Source organism: Ziziphus jujuba, chromosome 9, assembly GCF_031755915.1.
Source record: "Ziziphus jujuba cultivar Dongzao chromosome 9, ASM3175591v1".
NCBI classification, from domain to species: Eukaryota; Viridiplantae; Streptophyta; class Magnoliopsida; order Rosales; family Rhamnaceae; genus Ziziphus; species Ziziphus jujuba.
This window is the reverse complement of record NC_083387.1, coordinates 2,556,857-2,576,911: the sequence shown is the minus strand read 5'-3', so window position 1 is coordinate 2,576,911 and position 20,055 is coordinate 2,556,857. Positions and strand designations below refer to the sequence as shown.

Here is a 20,055-nt window from a genome sequence, read left to right as displayed (position 1 = left end):
CATAAGCAGATTGATATTCCCAATAGTAAAAACAGTAGAAGAAGATACAAACAAGACCAACGATCAACAATTACTTTCATGATTTAACAACTTAAACAAACAGAAATCTTTCATGCCCGTTAAACCCTGAGGAGTAACCTACAGAGTACTAAGTATGCTTCAATTTGTTCATCCTATACCAGACAAATAATAAGCCATTACAAGAAAAACAAATGTGCAGCAATCGAATCCCGACATGGCAACATCAATATTAATTGAATGGATTATATAATAATATTATAAAATTTAATAGGGTAGTTTTAATAATCAAATGAAACGTTAATATGTCCTTACTGGCTAAGGAGTATCAAAAGAAGTGGCCAATTAACAATGACAATCTGAGCTCATCATCAAAAGTATTATTTAATATCTCATTAGTCAAATAACAATGATTGTTACATATGCTTATGGAGCCTAACATGAAAATTTCTCAGAAAATTATATTTGAAAGAATAGCGAAGAGCAGAACATTGTGACAAATCATGATCAAAAACATAGTTAGGGGTTAGAGATTGATCATAGGCCATAACATAGAAAACTTAAAATTATTGGGCAGATGAGTCATAACCCATTTACGAAAACTATTTTTGTTTTTAAATTTACATGTTGTATAATATAATATGTATTTTCTAGATAAGCAGATGCTTAATCTCGGTCTAATTTACCTAGCTTAATCAAACAGTCTGAAACTTTTTTTTTTTTTTTTTTAACGTTTTAATAAAAAAGACCAGACTTTGGAAACTTGATCAAAATTCCACCATTTGATTAGGAAGTTCAAGTTGATCTTTCACCTTGAAAACTACCGAAAAGGAATACTTTCTCAAATGTCTTCCCGCTTCGAAGAATAATAATGCTGCTTCGTATTCAAACACTCTTTCATTGTCAAAGTCCCTACCTATCAAAACGTAAACCAATTTCATTAATAAATTATTTTTAACAATTAAAATAATTAAGATAAACAGTTTAAAAAAATATTGAACAAATAGGAAAAACGGAAGACTAAACACCATACGCCAGCCATCACCATTTTCTATCTTCTTCACTTTCATTTTCTTTCAAAGTTCTCTGTTTCTACCAAACCAAACAAAGCTCAAATTTTCTGACAAAAAAAGAAAAAGAAAAAGGAGGGTTTTCACCATGGATAGACTGGTGAAGCCAGATGTAAAAGAGGTGGAGCTGAACTTCAAGAGAGGCCAAAAGTGCAGCACAACTTTCAGGCTAAACAATCTCATGCACACCATGTCTGTTGCAGTGTCGCTGACCACCACAAATCCTTCCCTTTTCTCTTTCCCTCAACAATTCTCTATAATCCCACCTCTCTCTTCGTCATCATACGCCCTCCTCCTCTCTCAGCCGTCTGATCAACCCCCTCTGATTTCCCCTGCTGACGTCATCTACGTCCGCACTTCCATGCTCCCTACCGGCAAAGCTCATCAGGACGATCTCCGCCGTCTGTTTTCCAAACCAGGACCCCACGTTTTCAGGGACGCAACCATACCCATCTCCTTTGTGGGTCCACAGGTCGTTGAATTCCTCATCTCTAACCACGCTGAGGTCCCGGAATTGAGTTCTTCCTTACGCAGAGCCATTTCTGGGTGTTCTCAATCTCAGGTTACAGAGTTGCTCAATCCCGCCATAGATTCCGGTAACGCTTATTTGATTTCTACTCTGATCGACGCCGGAGCTGACGTCCACGGAAGAGAAAATTCGGATAAAGGGTCGATTCTCTCTTCAGCGGTTCGGGCCGGAAACATTGAGATCGTTAAGATTTTGATAGCGTCTGGCTGCGAGATCGATGATTCCGTAGACAAAGTTTTGCACGAAGCTTCGGCGATGAACAGGGTCGATTTGGTCGAGATTCTGTACAAAAGTTTCTCGGATATCGATGTCAATTTGGTGGATTCGGACGGTCGGACTCCGATTCATATCGCCGCGGCTCGCGGCCACGTCGGGGTGCTGAGGTTCTGCCTCTCGGTTGGAGGAAACGCCGACGTTTCGGATAACAACGGGTGGACACCGCTTCACTTCGCAGCAGCAGAGGGTCATTTGGAAGCGGTGGAGTGTCTGTCGGAATGCTCGAATACCAAATACGTGGTCAACAAAGAAGGGAAAACGGCTTTCGCTCTCGCAGCCGATAATGGGCATTCGCATTTGCTCAGTTTGCTTCGTCTAGACGATTTGTTGCAGAGAGCGGCGAGACTTGACGACGTCCATGGGTTGAAGAGTTGCATAGCTCAAGGGGCAATGGTGAATGGGAGAGATCAGAATGGGTGGACCCCACTGCACAGAGCTGCGTTCAAAGGAAGAATTGAGTGTGTGAAGGTGTTGCTTAATCATGGTGCTCTTGTTGATGTCGTTGATGATGCTGGTTTTACTCCTCTCTATTGTGCTGTTGAAGCAGGGCATGTTCAGGTTGCTCTGTTGTTGATTGCCCATGGAGCTCGACCCAATGTCAAGAGTCTCAAAGGAGTTGTGCCTATTAATTTTGATCGTTTTAAGAATCATCCTGCTCTTATTCATCCTTTGAATCATGAAAAGGAACGAGCTTGAATATCCTCTCCCCCCTCCCCCCCCCCTCCCAAAAAAGAAAAAAAAGAATCATCATGATCCAAAACTTGTATATATATATATATATATATAAATATATATGCTTTTTGGTCCTTTGGAGCTTCAGTTAGTTCAATCTCCATGTATATTAGGAGGAGGATCAAGTTTACTAGAAAACAAAATGAACTGAGATTTTTGTTTAGAATTTAAACTTTAGTTTCTCTTTTTGATGTGGTTTGTGATGGGATTTTTGCTCTGTTTTATGTATTTGTGATCGTTGATTATTAACATGTAGTTTATGGGTGGATCAGGTCCAGAAACTTCGAGCTGTGAAGCTTACTGTGACATTCCTAAGTGATTAGTCCCAAACCTCTCGGACTGGAAGTGTTTCTTTTACTTGGCTTTGAGGAGCAAATCATGAAGTCAGAAAAAACGACAAAGCCATATTCGTTTTAGTTAGAAATCTTTGTTTAAAAAAAAAAAATAAAAAATAAAAAATAAAAAAGGTAAAAAGAGTTGTTATTTCTTCCGAGGCGATTCTTGCACAAAGAATAACCAAAACGAATTAAGCATTTGAAGGAAAATGCAAAGCAAAAACTTCCACCAGCCACCGAATGGGACTCGCGTGAATAATACGTGAACGAGAAAGACTAGTGAAATTGTATAATTTGAATTTTGGATCCATAAAAATATGTATGGTTTTCTTTGTCCTTGTGGGGCAGCATGTGGAAAACTTTGACGATCTTTTGAGTGTGAAAGTGTGCCTTTGAAAAATAGTCATATAACGTGTTGCCAAATATGGACCCAAATTGAAGTTATAAATTGAATTCTAATATTTGTAAATCTTATTTGGTAAATAAATATCCAAGTTCTTTGTAATTCAATACTTAAAAAAAAAAAAATGGAAAAATACTGAGTAAAGAGGAAGTTTGAGATTGTATATGTATGGTTGCCAAGTTATACAGTCATAGATTAATCTAGAAGATAATAATAATATTAATAATAATTAAATAAATAAATTTTATCAAAATATTAGATGGTCAATTCAATCAACCAATTTTAATAAAAAAAATTAAGTAATTAATAATCATAATAAACAAAATGGATTTAGAATATATAAGATTGGTCCCCTCCTCTTATTAACAATAACCAATATTAGTAACTCCCATCTGGTTCAAAATCGTGTTGAAATCTCTCTTTTCCAATATATATATATATATATATATGAGATTGGACTTGACATGTAAAAAAATACTTATCTAGAAGTATGCCAAAAAGCAACCAAAAAAAAATAAAAAAATCTTTCAGATGACATTAAAAATTATTATCGTATTAATAAAAAATATAATAAAAAAAAGCAGGTAAAAAATTAATCATTCAAAAGCAATTCCCACAGTAGTATGGAATGGTGTACGCAGGCCACCTCTAGTTTTTACAATTTTATCGGGTTTCTTCACAGGGGAAGTTTTTTATTGTATTAATTTTTTCCTGCAATTTTGTTATCGGTATTATTATTTTCCTAATAGTGGCATTTTAAAATGAAATGTTTGTTGGGTGTTTGAAGGCATGGACAGAGAAGTACATACTGATGAGGAAATAACCCAAAAAAAAAAAAAAAAATGTAAAGTCCTCGATCAATGCCCGATTATGACTTGCAGGTTTGGTTGAACTGCAATGACTGAGCTTTTCTTTTGTTTTTTTTGTTTGGGTCAAGGAACGAAATTTCTTCAATGACCGAGTAGTTTGAAAACTATTTCTGAAGGTTTACTCAATGTGATTGTAAGTTTTAGCAACATGATTGATTTGGCCTTGTCATTGATTTTCAGAACCTGGCCTTTTCATGAGAGACCAATATACAGGGATTATGAGAATATATTACTCTTTTTGTCTTATTGGTTTATGTCGTTGAATAGATTGACAAAACCTTTGTCAACTACCAATTTTATGATCTAAGGTAAGTGATAGTTTAAGAAGTTTAAATGTATGACCTCCTGTAAGTTTAAAAGTTTAACTTTCCTATAAATAATAATTTGCACATATTTCCATGGGGTTGATTTCGAGTCATGGCTCTGATAAACTCAACTTTGCATGGGTGTAATGTCTAATCTAATGGCTGATTATATGTTATAAGTTTTTATTCCATTTTATTTCACAAAAAATGTTTTTATTCAATTTTTGTTTAGCAAAAAAAAAAAAAAATTTTTTTTTATACAATATATATATATATATATATTTATTTATTTATTTCATCAATAATGCGGTCATGGGTTTGAAAGGTTAGACTTACATTTGCGCCCAAAGCCGAAACAAAGGGTAAAACATGCTCCGGGCCAGGGTTTAAAGCCCAAATACAGTACAGGATGGTATGTGCTGGGCCTGAGTTTCTTATTCCATCAACGTCATTGCCACGTCGGCAATACGACTGACACATTTCCTTTTATCCCCATTGGTATCATGCTCAATTTGTATCAATCGCTTTTTCATATTTTTTTTTGCCCAGAGGAAAACGGTTGAGAAAAACAACCAAAATACCCAAAGGCTCTAAAGCCTACAAACGGGAGTTGACCAACAGGCCATTCTCCTGAGTTACAAAAGACGGAAAGATTCTTGGAAGAGAATCTATGGGAATACTCCCTACAAAATTATTAGAAAAACACTATCTGCTAACAAAGTGGGCTAGAAAATTAGCTTCTATAGGGATCCAATGGAAAGTGACACTTTTGGAATTCTTTTTTAAGATTAATAATGTCTGCAATAATTCCATCTGACATCCAGTGGGTATAGCAGCGATGATGATTCTCAATACGCAGGATTACATTCCTTGCATCGGACTTTGCCCAAATCTGCCTTCAACCTCGCTCTTTAGCAAGAAGCAGACCTTGCAAAACGCCATAAGCCTCCGCAACCTCGAGAAGGTCGGTTTGAAACTGAGCTGACTTAATGGCAAGAACTAACCCTGAGTGGTCTCTAGCGATTATGCCAATGAAACAAATACTGTCTTTGACCACCGCATTGATGTTGATCTTGATAAAGTAAGATAGGGGTTGAATCCAAAGGTCTTTGCGATAATGACAATCCGTGCCTGCAAAACTCTCCTTAGAAAGAGTAAATTTAAAATTTGAAAACCTGTGTCAAAGGGTGATCATAGTCTTTTCAATGGAGAAGGTGCTGTTTTCCGTTTTAACTGCATTTCTTATCTTCCATAACTGGTCCAAAATCATAGCGGCATAAAGGAAGAAGTCCTCCTTATCTGAGATGTGCACGGGTAGAATTCCGATTGGGTTGGCCAAAAGATGGAGTTTTTCCTCGACTGAAAGATGAGCCAAAGATTCCCATTTGATGTTCCAGGTAGAAGAGAACCATAGCATCTTAGCCACCTTGCAATGAAAGAAGAGATGATTGTCTGATTCCTCACTATTGCATCCGTGTATGCAGTCCAAATAGCTCACAGCAATGTTGCGCCTTCTTAGATTAAAGGCTGTGGCTAATCCTCCATTCATAAGTTTCCATAGGAAAAATTTCAATCTCTCGTGAATTTTGGATGACCATAGGAATTTCCACCATGGAATTTGAGAGAACTCATTCCAAAACGTTGTTATGAAGGTTGATTTTACTGAGAAGGAACCGTTAGCATTTCCATTCCAGATAATTTTGTCCTCTAGAGGGAGGGTGGCGAGGGGAATCTTGAGAATGTTGTTGACGGTGTCTCTATCGAACAATCGTTGAATTTTCTCCAAATTCCATCTGCCAGCAGAGCTCAAAAGTGAACTCACTGTACCCACTTCATTGTGGTTCTCTTCATGTAGGCGGGTAGGTTTGAAATGAGGATTATTTGGCACCCAAGGGTCTTCCCAATAATCGATGCTATTCCCCATTCCTACTTGATAGCACAGGCCCTTGTGTAAGATTTTCCTAGTCGAGAGAATGCCCTTCCAGTGTCTAGAGGAATTTTTCCTTACGGAACACATCATGAAAGGTCTTCCTGCACAATATTTAGCTCTTAGAGCTTTGACCCAGAGTTTGTTATATTCATTAGCTAAGCTCCACCCTAATTTATTGAGGATGGCCAAATTCATATCTTTCAGTCTTCTCAAGCCGAGGCCTTTTGCTGATTTTGGATGACATACTCGCGACCAAGACATAGGAATAAGGTTATTATCCGAACTGCCTTTGTCCCAAAGGAAACAGTTCTCCATTTGCTCTATTTTCTGGCACCAGCGGATAGGAAGTTGATATGTTGACATTGCGTACAGGGGTATGGCGCTAGTGACCGATTTTAAGAGAGTAGCTTTGTCCACTTGAGAGAGGAGTTTAGATTTCCATCCCTACAGCTTGTTCTCGATTTTCTTTTTCAACTCCTCATAGGATTGAATTGACTTTTTCCGCACAAACAGAGGATTACCAAGGTATTTGGTGTATGCTGAAAGTTCGGCTACCCTGAAAGTTTTCTTTATGGCGCATTTAATGCTTCTTGAAGTATGCTTGGAAAAGAAACAACCTGATTTGTCCAGATTTATTTTTTGGCCGGACCAACTGCAGTATAGATTTAAACACTTCTGAATCTCACGGACCTTGTTGATATTTTCTCGGTGGAAAATGATTATTTTGTCGGCAAAAAACAAGTGGGAAATAGCTGGGCTTGTTCGCCCAATCTTCACTCCGTGGATTTTTCCTTCCTGTTCTAGCTTGAGAAGCATTCTTGATAGAAGCACCGCATACATGATGTATAAGAATGGGGAAAGAGGATCACCCTGTCGGAGTCCCCGGTGGAAAGCTATATTGCTGAACACACTACCATTGAGCAAACGATCAGCTGAGCCAATAGAGATACAACCTAGGATGAGGTCCCTTATCTGGTAGGAGAATCCAAAGTTGGCCAGGAATCTAGATAGGAATCCCTAATCTACTATGTCGTAGGCTTTCATCAAGTCTATCTTGAATCCAACTATGCCGTTTCCCCTGCCTTTCTTCTTCATTGAGTGAATAATCTCGTTAACTAGGATGGTGGTTTCTCCAATCCATCGCCCCGGGATAAAGGCAGATTGATAGGGGGATATGATTTTGTCCATTACTGGTCAGATTCTTTCGGTGATAAGCTTGGCTAAAATCTTGTAAGAGGAGTTACAGAGACTCATTGGTCGAATGTGATTGAAAATGGTGACTTGCTTGACTTTAGGAATGAGCACCAGAAAGGTTTGGTTAATGGCCTGAGGGACCAAGGCTGATCTGAAGGCATTTTGAATCATTTTGATTGTGGCTTCTCCCATTGTGTTCCAGTACTACTGGAAGAAAAAAGCAGGCATCTCGTCTGGCCCCGGGGCTTTGATGGGATGCATGCTCTTAACTATACCGAGAATTTCTTTAGGGGAAGGTATAGCTCCCAATCTTGCATTATCTGAGTCCGAGATTCCTCTTAGTATGAAGTCCTGGAGAAAGCCGCAGAATGAAAGAGATTCGTCTTGGTATAATTCTTCGAACTTCTGAGTCAGAAAACCTCCAATCTCTGTTCTATAGCTTAGCCAATTGCCGTTATCATCCTTTAAGGAGGCTATGAAATTCTTCCTTCGTTTTTCAATCGTAGAGGCATGGAAAAATTTCGAATTGCGATCGCCTACTTTAAGCCAGATTTCTCTCGATTTTTGTTTCCATACCAGTTCCATTCGTAACCGCCACTTGTCAATGTCTCGTTGAAGAGATTGTTACAGACAGATATTACCTTCGGTGGCAGGTAGACTAGCTGCATGAGCTATTTAGAGCTCTAAATCCCGAATTTTGTGTTGGCAGAAACCGAAACTGTCTTTGTTCCACTTCCGCAAGGCCTTCGTTGTGTTCTTAATTCTCATGTAAAGGGGAATACAATTGCCCTCCCAGGATTCACATTTCCACGCATCATATATGACTTTTTCGCATGATGGGTCCCTGGTCCATGCTTCAAAGAAACGAAAAGGACGGGGGCAGGGAGGATGATCATGTTTTCAAAAGAGTTGTATGGGCAGATGGTCAGATCCTGATGGCGGCAAATGTACAACACCAGCCTGATTGAATAAAATCCTCCACTCGGAGCTTGCAATAACGCGATCTATGCGTTCTTGAATGTTGGCGTTGCCCCATCTCCTATTGCACCGAGTATAAGAATAACCACTGTAGCCAATGTCAATTGCACCCATCTCGAGCATAAAGTTGCTAAGGTAGTGGTTGGATTTGCTGTTGACCAGTTGTCCCATTGACTTTTCTTCTTGACTTACGACGTCTTTAAAGTCGCCCATGCACATCCATATGTGGCTCCCTGAATTAACGGCGTTCACCAACTCTTGCCAAAAATCTTTCCTCAACGTTCTTTTGGCGGGGCAGTAGCAAAACCAACAATTGACGACCTTTCCATTGTTTAAAATGGCTTCAACCTCTATTATCCAATCTGACTTATAAACTACTGTCCAGTCCAGTTCTTTTGACCATAAAAGAGCAAGACTTCCTGTTGAATGGTGTGCATCTATGGTGCCAATATTATCAAAAGGTAAATTTTTTGCAATTTTATGGATGCGAGAATCCACCGCTTTGGTTTCAATCAGGAAGAGATCAAGCAGGGAAGATTTCCCAACGAGGTATAGCAAACCTCGCACTGTCGAGGCTTTTTCCAGGCCTCGACAATTCCAAGATAGTATACTCATTTGGGGGGGGGCTTGGTAAGGCCTGCCTTCTCGGCTGTTGGAGTTTCCCTTGTTGCTGCCTCTTTCTTTGGGTTTGGGTTGATTATGAAAGTGTCCTGGTCTTGAGGGCAAATCTGATGTACCCCTTGTGTTGGCAAAGTCGTGTAGGTGGTAGTGGAAAAAAGTAGTCCCCTACTGGTCCTGTTCCGCGCTAAATCCTTCAATTTCTTCCTTGGAGTGGGTGTAACTTAATTGTGAGAATTAGCATCTTCGGTCATCTTCATAGTTGTTTGTTGGCTTCGATTCTCGTCACCTTTCCTTGTTAGGGCCTGAGCATGTATGCTGGTGCCATGCGTTTGAAGGTTGGAGTGTTCTAACTCTCCATTTTCTATACTATTAGTGAGACCTATTTCTGGCTATAAATCAAGTTGAAAGACTTCATATCTCAATCCCATTACTAGTTTGTATTAGTGAAAGCCTAATCTCTATAAAAATCGATACAGATACTATTACAAATTGTGAAAATGCAAGAATACCCAAAAAAAAAAAAAAAGAAAAAAAAAAAAGAAAAAAAGAAAAAATCTCACTACTTGTTCTTTGCTTTTCCTTCAATAACATTCCACCAATAGGCGTATCCCATCCATTTCCCGTATTTGTAGTTGGGTTTGCATCTCTATCCATCACTCGTCGTTTAAATAGTGTTTCTACATGAACTCAAATATTTTGTTAATTTATTTTAGGATTTCGATTAATTTATTAAATTACTAACAAATTATAATATAATTTTTTAATAGCAGATATATCTTTAAGATAAATTACTTATTTAAATAAAAAAAAAATGATGTTTAGGTTAGAAGAAGGAGTCATTGACAATATGTTCAAAAAGTGACTCATCTTTCCGTGACCATGAAGTTGTTACATTCAACCTACTAGAGGCTTCTTTTATGAGCCAGTCCAGAATTATAAAATCCTTATGGTCTTTGATAATCTTAAAATCCTAGTCGGTAGACCAGTTATATGCGTGTAGAAATTAAGGGGCTAGTGGTTTTACATTTGTATAGTTTTATTAATAAATTTGTATTATTTTTAATTTGTGTTCAGACACAGAGGTATTAGTCAAAACTATTCAGTCAGAGGGTGTTCCTTTCAGATAATGAAAAACAAAAAAAAGAAAAAGAAAAACCAGATACCTCTCTTTTTTTTTTCTTTTTTTTTCTTTTTTCTTCCTGTTTTTTTTGTTTTTAAAGAAATAAACAAAACTTTTGGTTACAAACAGAGGGAAAACTAATTTGTATATCAGTTCACAAACCCGCCCTCAAAAAACACCGCAATTTATGAAAAAAAAAGAAAAAGAAAAAAAATCCAGCCATTAAATTGGAAAAAATAAAGGAAAAAAAAAAAAATCAGCTGAGAGAGGCATTAGAGGGTCCGGAGCTCAAGCCCGGGCCCCACCTCCAGCATCGCCATCATCATTGCCGATCTTAGGGTTCTAATTCATTGTACCATTTTAGTGATTGGTTTCTGCAAGTATTAGAAGAAAGTGTGTGTGATCTGGTAGAAATCTGATATCTGAGCGGGTTTTAGGATTCGATGGGCTCGAAGCCTTGGCTATACCCGGCTCCGACCTATTGTGGCTTGGAGACCTACTGGGATACCGAAGAGGACGCCCCTGGTCCTCGCTGTGGTCACACCCTCACCGCCGTCGCTGCCACTAAAACCTATGGTCCTCGTCTGATCCTCTTTGGTGGAGCCACTGCCATTGAAGGCGGAGCTTCTTCTTCCGCCCCTGGCATCAGTATGTAGATATATATATATATATATATATATATTTATTTTATTTTATTTTATTTTATTTTATTTCTCTCTCTTTTACTTTGTTCTACTGTTAATTGAAGTTAGCATTTTTGTAATTAAATTCTGTAATTTTTTATCTTTGTTGTGATTGATTGAATGTAGGGTTAGCCGGTGTGACAAATTCTGTTCATTCCTATGATGTTCTTACTCGGAAGTGGACTAGGTAACTTCCTATTTGCAGTTTTCTTTTACATTTTTTTTTTTGGCATGGATTTTTGTGGAGCTGAATTTTGATGGATTTGGAACTGAATTTTGATGTCCTTGATCATTTCGCTGCTTTGGGTGTTGGAATTATGCAGAATCAGGCCCGCTGGTGAGCCACCATCTCCGAGGGCAGCACATGCCGCAGCTGCAGTGGGCACTATGGTTGTCTTTCAGGTGCTTAAAGGAATAGCTGAAATGGGGGAAAATGGGATTTCGAGATTTTTTGTTACTGTGTTATTGGATGTTGGGCTGATATTGATGGATTTTTGGTATTTTTGATTACCGTGTTATTGGATGTTAGGCTGATATTGATGGATTTTTGGTATTTTTGATTACCGTGTTATTGGATGTTGGGCTGATATTGATGGATTTTCTTTTGTACGGCTAGGGTGGCATAGGTCCCGCTGGGCATTCTACAGATGATCTTTACGTTCTCGACTTAACCAATGATAAGTTCAAGTGGCATAGGTGAGATTTCTTTTTACTCATTCTGGGTTCTTGAATTTTGATTTGACTTGCGATTATCAATACTTTTTCTTCTCTTACAATGTGAATGTAGAGTGGTAGTGCAAGGGCAGGGACCAGGGCCTCGATATGGCCATGTAATGGACTTGGTTGCTCAAAGATATCTTGTTACTGTCAGTGGCAATGATGGTGAGGGCATTTCTGTTCGGTTTTATTTATCTCTCTGATTATCTTAATGTGAGAAATATGATCATTTTCCATATGTCCATCTGCTGTGCGAGAGTGCATGTTTATGCAGACAATGTAATGGTGAATTTGTTGTTCTTTCAGGAAAAAGAGTTCTGTCTGATGCTTGGGCTTTAGATACTGCTCAGAAACCTTATGCATGGCAGAGGCTGAGCCCAGAAGGTGATAGACCTTCTGCTAGAATGTGAGTGCTATTTTGCATATCAATGATTCATATGGATTTCTTTATTTTTCAGATGGCTAAAGTTTATTTTTTATTTTGTAGGTATGCAACAGCTAGTGCCCGCTCAGATGGCATGTTTTTGCTCTGTGGTGGAAGAGACACTTCTGGAGCAGTATGTTGATTCTTCTCATGAATACTTGAAGAACCAAATTGATAATAAATATTAAGCATGTGCATATGACATTATGGTGTATTGTGGTGTGCTAAATAAAATGTGAACTTCTAATAAAATTTTATTATGTTTTCAATGATGTAAAATTTTGATAGAAAGGGAGGAGTACTAGACATGGGGGTTCTGGAAAAGCTTTTTTAAATATATGTGAGCTACTTCTACAATTTTGTTGGTGTTCCAAATATGTGTACCCGAATTTACAGAAGTTGTCTCTCAGTCAAAAGTAGATTTTCGTCAAGTATATGGAATTCTATGATATACGCGTGCTAAGTGACTTCTCTTCTTGAAGGGTTATGGATAAAATGTATGCATTTTGTGTGTCACTTGCTAATTTTAGACCTTTCAATGAAATGTTGTTGTCTCGTTCTTGTAATTGTATGTGTTCTTCCGCAGCCATTGGCAGATGCTTATGGGCTACTTATGCATAGGAATGGTCAGTGGGAATGGACCCTTGCTCCTGGAGTGTCTCCTTCACCTAGGTATCAACATGCTGCGGTAAGTGATGAGATATAGATCAGAATAATATAGTTACCTGTTTTTTTCCATTATTTGATTAATTATCTTTTTCTAAGCATGATGCTTCTTTGTGTTGCTCAATATTTATACAGTGACTGTTATTTATTATAGGTTTTGATGATGGTTTTCTTTTGCATTAGACAGCCCTTTTTTTTTAAAGGCAATTTTTATAGCATACTTGTATTTCTATGCTAGCAGGTTTTCGTTGGTGCGCGTTTACATGTGACTGGAGGTGTTCTGAGGGGAGGGCGTTCAGTAGAAGGTGAAGCAGCTGTTGCAGGTACGTATCTGGTCATCTCCATTGTCATGAAAATGATTGTATTTTAAGGAACTTGTTCTTGATTAAAGGTGTCATATCCCCCTGTTTTGATAGTATTGGACACTGCTGCTGGAGTTTGGCTAGACAGAAATGGGCTCGTGACATCGGCACGCACTAGCAAGGGACTTACTGAAAATGATCCTTCTTTGGAGCTTATGCGTCGTTGTCGTCATGCAGCTGCATCTGTTGGTGTTCGCTTATATATCTATGGTGGCCTGAGAGGGGGTAAGGGATTTAAGACACAGTTGACAATAAAAGGGTTTTGCTTATAGAACTATAAATATCTTTATTTTGATTTTGAAGACCAGGCATACTGAACTTAGTTGTCTAAATGAAGTATTGTCAGTTGCAGAATAGATTTCTTTTATAACTGTTATATTTCGCATAATGGCTTTCTCCCTCGTCATTGTAAGGTTCTTTGTTTCACTTTCTGTTAGATTTTTGTTTGCTATAAATAATTCTGAAGTTTGACATCATGTATTGGTGTTCTCTTGCAATCTTGATTATATTTGCATCATATTGTTGTTTTACACAGACATACTGCTAGATGATTTTCTGGTTGCTGAAAATTCACCATGTCAGCCTGAAGTAAATTCTCCAGTTTTGACATCCGAGAGATCTACACCTATAACAAGTCCCAAAATAAATCATTCTAACAGAAATTCACAAGCAATATCATCATTGGATGGTGGCCCAGAGACTCCCTCTTCTGGTGGTGGCTTGAGGTATTTTGTTATACCATCTCATTCAAATCCTGACTCGGTTTGATGTTTGTAAGAATTAAGGGATTGACATTAATCTTTACAGCATGGACAAAAATTCTTTGGAGAAACTAAGGCTGGCTTCTGCTGCTGAAGCTGAGGCAGCTACCGCTGTGTGGCAAGCAGTGCAGGCTGCTTCTAGTGCTCCTGCTGAAGAAACATCAGTATCAGATGACAATTCACAAGCCGCAGAAACAATTTCAGATGGCAGTGATAATGAGGCAGATGTGCGGCTCCATCCCAGAGCTGTATGTCCTTTGAACCAATTAATGTTTACAAATTTTTTTTTTTTTTGTTTTTTTGTTTTTTTCTGAAGCTGCATGATTAAAATTATTAAATTTTGTTATCACAGGTTGTAGTTGCTAAAGAGACTATGGGAAACCTAGGAGGGATGGTGAGGCAATTATCATTGGATCAGTTTGAAAATGAGAGCAGACGAATGATTCCCGTAAATAATGATTTGTCTTATCCTACCAAAAAGTTCACCAGGCAGAAGTCTCCTCAAGGCTTACATAAGAAGGCAAGCAACATTTTAGGTTTAATTTTTATATATTATGTCCTGTGTTCTTGTTTTTCATCATACCTATTTCCTTGTGTAGATTATATCTGCATTGCTGAGGCCTCGGAACTGGAAAGCACCTGCCAATAGGAGGTTTTTCTTGGATTCCTATGAAGTTGGTGAGCTCTGTTATGCTGCTGAACAGATCTTTATGCATGAGCCAACAGTTCTTCAGCTGAAAGCTCCTGTAAAAGTATTTGGTGATCTTCATGGACAATTTGGTGACTTGATGCGGCTATTTGATGAATATGGATTTCCATCAACAGCAGGAGACATAACGTAAGTTCGGCAATTGTGCTCATGCAATGTCTGACTTTCTACTCGTAGTTTGTTTGTATGAATAAAACAGAGGCATTACAAAGAACTGACTATTAGAACTTTGGATTATATGAAATTAGTTATCATAGAGTAGTAATTGTTTATGGTTACATTGACTTAATTGTGGATTGAAATACAAAATTGGGAACTTTGTGACATCCAAAGTGAGAAGCCTGCTGTTTGTGTATGATATAGGTTGTAGCTGCTGTTTGCTTTTCTTGCAGGACCTTGGTATAGAAGTCCTTCAAAAAAAATTATTTCTTGATCTCTGTTGTTACTTCAGTAGATGGACTGAGTTTCTTTGTTTGTAGTTTTATTTATCGAGTCTAATAATGTTGCAGGTATATTGACTACTTGTTTTTGGGGGACTATGTTGATCGAGGTCAACACAGCTTGGAGACCATAACTTTGCTCCTGGCACTCAAGGCAAGCTTCTTCCTTTGAGTATTTGAAATTTTTTATATAGTTCTACTCTCTCACTTAGTGCCTTTGTTGATCTTGCAGATTGAGTATCCTGAGAATGTTCACTTAATACGTGGAAACCATGAGGCTGCTGACATAAATGCACTTTTTGGTTTTCGCATAGAGTGCATTGAGAGAATGGTATGTATATGTACACTTCATAAATAAGTATTGATGGTTTGAGTGTGTTAGTGATTAATTTACTTTAGGGAGAGAACGATGGGATATGGGCATGGACACGATTCAATCAACTTTTCAACTATCTACCACTTGCTGCGCTAATTGAGAAGAAAATTATCTGTATGCATGGTGGCATTGGAAGGTCTATACACTCAGTAGAGCAGATAGAGAAGCTTGAGAGACCAATAACAATGGATGCTGGATCTATAATTTTAATGGACCTTCTATGGTATTCTAATGTTCATATCATGTTTTATTTGTTATTTATTATTTTTATGTTTATGTTTATTTGGTCTTTTGACATCTCTGTATACAGGTCTGATCCTACAGAAAACGATAGCGTAGAGGGTTTGAGACCAAACGCTAGAGGGCCTGGTCTTGTCACTTTTGGGGTATGCACATTTTAGTTCATTGAAATATATTGAAGAAAAGGTTACATATACATGTACATATACATATGATGTTGTTATATGTTCTCTAGAAATGAATTTTAAGGAGAAAGTGTTTTCTAGCAGTTTGCTTTTATTTCTTACATAGGTATATGGTAGATTTACCTTGAGGACCAGTTGAAAAGTAAAAGAATTATATTAAGGAACATATGTAGCTTATTTCCTTTGGAACTTTCTTTACTTGCTTGCAATATCGGCTAAAAGTGGATCTTGAATCCCCTTTGGAAATTTGTCAGCATCTTTACTTGCACACTAGTGGATTTCCGTGTTCATTACTCTGCATACTTTTAACATCCCACCGCTATCCTTCCAAATTGCAGCCTGATCGTGTAACAGAATTCTGCAAGAAAAACAAATTGCAGCTCATTATAAGGGCTCATGAATGTGTCATGGATGGATTTGAACGCTTTGCACAGGGACAGTTGATTACTCTCTTTTCGGCTACAAACTATTGTGGTAAGCAAACTTGCATTGGTTTCTTATTTTTGTTTGCTGGTAATTCCAATCTCATATGGCATAATTTATCTGCATAGGGACGGCAAACAATGCGGGAGCTATACTTGTGGTTGGCAGGGGTTTAGTTGTAGTTCCGAAATTAATCCACCCCTTGCCTCCCCCTCTTCAATCACCTGAAACCTCTCCAGAACGTGTCATTGAGGACACATGGATGCAGGTAAACGATTTTCCTCACTTCCAATACACATTAATCTATAGAATCAATTCTGCCTTCTGTGTAGCATCTCATTCCGTTTCCTTATATTTATTGTTTACTGCAGGAGCTTAACATTCAGAGACCACCTACTCCTACCCGTGGTCGCCCCCAGCCTGACCTTGACCGGAATTCCCTTGCATATATATGATATCCCTGACAACGGAATGTTTGTATTTCTAGTTTTAGACGAGTTAGAAAATTGGAGGAAAGAAAAATAGTTGTTCCTGAAATTTAGTTTGTAAATTATGTGTACAATATGGCCCGCAGAGGGGATGTAATTTATGCTGTGTGACAGAGATAAAATTATAGGAGGGAAATTGGTGGGTACAGTTTTTTTGGGTGTTGTAGTATAAATAATAATGTTATACCATAAATTTTCGATATAGAAGTATTTGTTTCCTTTTAGTGAGTCATTTTTTATGATCAAGTTGAGATTGTCCATGTAAAATATTCTTTATTGCTATAAAATGCAGATCTCTGATTGGATGCCTCATTATAGGTCACAAGGCCGCCAGCTGACAGTTTATTTAACCCAAAAAAAAAGTAAGAAGAGTAACAATTTATTAGAGTTCCACGAAAGCAGAAAACTGGGACTGATTTTCAAGATTTTGGTGGAAAGATGCGGGAGTGAGGAGAAATCACAGCCTCCTGCACGTATCGCTTGGAGTTATTGGGATCAGGGACCCATCGGATTTCGCTCATGTTGGGAGTCTCGACGAAAGCCATTGTGAATTCTCCAACCTTCACTATCTTCCCTCTCTTGCCGGCCCTAAGCACCAGATTGTTCCTGGTGTATGAAAATATTCCATGTTCCAAACATATTATGTCCCCGGCTTCGAACGCTTCGCACTCTTCACCCCAGAACTGGAAGTGTACAGCGGCGGTCTCGTCGGCCACGAGTGCCAAGCATGTTTTATTCTGGCCTTCTGTGGTTATCCTTCCCTTCTCTAGGAGTATGAATTGTGTGTTTATGTTGTTCTGAGCTGCAGGCACTATATCTCTGAGTGATGATGATTCAATTTTTTTGGTTTCTGACACCATGGCCATTCTTCGAACACCTTATGCGCACCACCTCCTTTTTACGAGTCTAAAACCGCGTTAGCCCAGAGGGATTTTTGACCGTGGTAGCTATGAGCTTACGTAATATATACATACATATGTTAAGAAATAAATAAAATAATATATTTAGAAAAAATAGAGGGAAGAAAACCTTAAAAAAAAAAAAAAAAAAATTAGAAAGAGAGGGATAAAAAAAAAAAAAAAAAAAAACCTAAAAAATGCAAATTCCGGAATTAAAATTTAGACCAAAATTCCCGCGCCAAATCAAGTAGAAATTTGAAATCCGCGAAAAGTTAAATCCGAAAACTTGCTTCCACGTTGGCGATCCGTGTGATACCCCGATTAACCAATCAAAAACGCTCTTCTCCACCTACGCTCTGCCTATATAAATTCCCTTTCTCTCCGGCATTTTTCATCCCGCCAAACTAACCAAAATCTTCGCTTCTCGCAGAAAGATCAGAATTTGAAAATCTCATAGAAATCCAACCAGAACACCCCAAATCGGGCAACTATGAGCACCCCAGCAGTTGCTGCAACCACCACAAAGGGAGGCAGAGGCAGACGCAAGGACTCCAAGTCCGTGAGCAGATCTCAGAAGGCAGGTCTTCAGTTCCCCGTCGGCCGAGTCGCTCGCTTCCTCAAGGCCGGTCGCTATGCTCAGCGTGTGGGTTCCGGCTCCCCTGTCTACCTCTCTGCCGTTCTTGAATACCTTGCCGCTGAGGTCTTTTTTCTCATTTACTCTCAAACATCCTTCGTTTTTTCTTCGTTTGGCTAAGCAAAATTTCGATTTGTCGGGAATTGCTTCACATTTTGGGTTTATTATACCATGTGGTGATTGTTTCTTTATATTATTATTATGGGGTTAAATTCAGGTGTTGGAGTTGGCTGGGAATGCTGCTAGGGACAACAAGAAGAACAGGATTGCTCCAAGGCACATTCAGCTTGCGGTGAGGAACGACGAGGAGTTCAGCAAGCTTTTGGGATCGGTGACTATTACAAATGGAGGAGTATTACCAAATATTCATCAATCTTTGCTTCCAAAGAAGGCTGCCAAAGGGAAGGCCGAGATCGGCTCTGTGTCCCAGGAGTACTAAAGCGTAGCGCGGTTCGATTTTCTCTTAAGGAAATAAACAGGCTGACCTTTTAGATGTGTAGTTTTTGAAATTTTGATGGGTATTATAGTTTAGTAGCAGTTTGTAATGAAACTAGTATTTTTCTTTTGTAAAGCCTACTCTACCAAATTTCCATTCTGATTCTACTTGTTCAGATTTGAAATGAAAAATAGAAAAGAAAAAAAAAAAAAAATCTCTGAAGCCGTTTATGTTCCATCTTTTTTTAATGTCTCAAATGCTATTGCTGAGCGATGCGACATCTTACTGATTCTATATGATCTTTTACATTTATTTGAAGTTACTTTTCATGAATTTTAGTGCTTTTCGATCCTTTTAAACAAAATTTCCATCCACCACATCTAAAAACCTAAAATGATAGAATACCCATGCGGCGTAGCATTGAATCAGCTTCTTGCTTGTGATTATTTTGAAGATGTATTTTCAATAATACGGTTTTGGTTCTGAAACATGTTATCCTTTTGGTGTTTGTCTAAAGACATATGTTTTACATGAACCTTGGAAGATAACTTGGGCAGTCATTATGGAGTCAAGCCCACTATAATGAGCCTTGATTCGATTAAAGTGATTTTTCCAAATACAGCTAAAATATATCTGTTCACACCCATAATTTCTTACTGTAAATTGGAATTGAAACCGACCTGTAAGTGTGTATGCCATACACATTATAGGTGTATTTAGAAATGCAATGAGTAATTCTGTTCTTTGTGGCAAATGAAAATTCGTTGATCTAATCGAGTAAATTTGTTGTATACAATAATTAAATATGTACTTTTCCAAATAAACCCAAAGTATTTATTGTATATGAAACATTCGTTCCCGTTCCCAAAGAATTCTGTATTGAACCAACCAAATAGGACCGATGCAGCAAATTTCCTGATGATTATTTATTTCTTTGTATACAGTAAACAATATGGTGACAAACAACATTTATGGTCAAGGGTGTATCATACGGTAATTTTCTTTTCATTTCTTAGTCATCAGCCGCTAAAATGAGCCCAGCAAGCAGATCGTAAATATACTGTTGCAAGCTTACCTTGGGTGTATACAGTAATATCTTAATACTTTCTAAATACAACCCTGATAAATCTTATAATGCATGGAATATTGTTTTACGGGTTTCTACACATGCATGCCTCAGAAATTTGTTGGTGCCCCTTTTGACTTTATTTTTACTGTTCCAGATACACGAA

At 38.1% G+C, this 20,055-nt stretch overlaps 5 protein-coding genes across 5 annotated transcripts; 3 read left to right on the top strand and 2 right to left on the bottom strand.

The window, feature by feature from the left end:
* Positions 1–1,023: 1,023 nt before the first annotated feature.
* Positions 1,024–2,814, top strand: LOC107426030 (protein VAPYRIN-LIKE). Its single transcript, XM_016036117.4, has one exon. It carries the CDS (start codon positions 1,177–1,179, stop codon positions 2,587–2,589), a length of 1,413 nt encoding a protein of 470 aa, XP_015891603.3. The 5' UTR covers positions 1,024–1,176; the 3' UTR covers positions 2,590–2,814.
* Positions 2,815–8,561: 5,747 nt separating this feature from the next.
* LOC132805404 (uncharacterized) lies at positions 8,562–9,254 on the bottom strand. The gene has a single exon (XM_060820317.1). It carries the CDS (start codon positions 9,252–9,254, stop codon positions 8,562–8,564), a length of 693 nt encoding a protein of 230 aa, XP_060676300.1.
* Positions 9,255–10,311: 1,057 nt separating this feature from the next.
* On the top strand, positions 10,312–17,078 carry LOC107426058 (serine/threonine-protein phosphatase BSL1). Its single transcript, XM_016036148.4, has 21 exons — positions 10,312–11,028; positions 11,190–11,250; positions 11,387–11,465; positions 11,680–11,759; positions 11,851–11,945; positions 12,087–12,186; positions 12,268–12,337; positions 12,791–12,892; positions 13,112–13,193; positions 13,287–13,457; positions 13,768–13,957; positions 14,040–14,241; positions 14,346–14,513; positions 14,593–14,831; positions 15,212–15,296; positions 15,375–15,473; positions 15,542–15,741; positions 15,829–15,904; positions 16,282–16,417; positions 16,495–16,634; positions 16,738–17,078. The coding sequence occupies exons 1-21, from the start codon at positions 10,824–10,826 to the stop codon at positions 16,819–16,821; spliced, it is 2,664 nt and encodes an 887-aa protein (XP_015891634.1). The 5' UTR covers positions 10,312–10,823; the 3' UTR covers positions 16,822–17,078.
* Positions 17,079–17,107: 29 nt separating this feature from the next.
* LOC107426059 (uncharacterized) lies at positions 17,108–17,991 on the bottom strand. Its single transcript, XM_016036149.4, has one exon. It carries the CDS (start codon positions 17,718–17,720, stop codon positions 17,274–17,276), a length of 447 nt encoding a protein of 148 aa, XP_015891635.3. The 5' UTR covers positions 17,721–17,991; the 3' UTR covers positions 17,108–17,273.
* Positions 17,992–18,128: 137 nt separating this feature from the next.
* Positions 18,129–19,058, top strand: LOC107426039 (histone H2AX). The gene is made up of 2 exons (XM_016036126.4): positions 18,129–18,453; positions 18,605–19,058. Exons 1-2 carry the CDS (start codon positions 18,244–18,246, stop codon positions 18,824–18,826), a joined length of 432 nt encoding a protein of 143 aa, XP_015891612.2. The 5' UTR covers positions 18,129–18,243; the 3' UTR covers positions 18,827–19,058.
* The last annotated feature ends 997 nt before the right edge of the window (positions 19,059–20,055 follow it).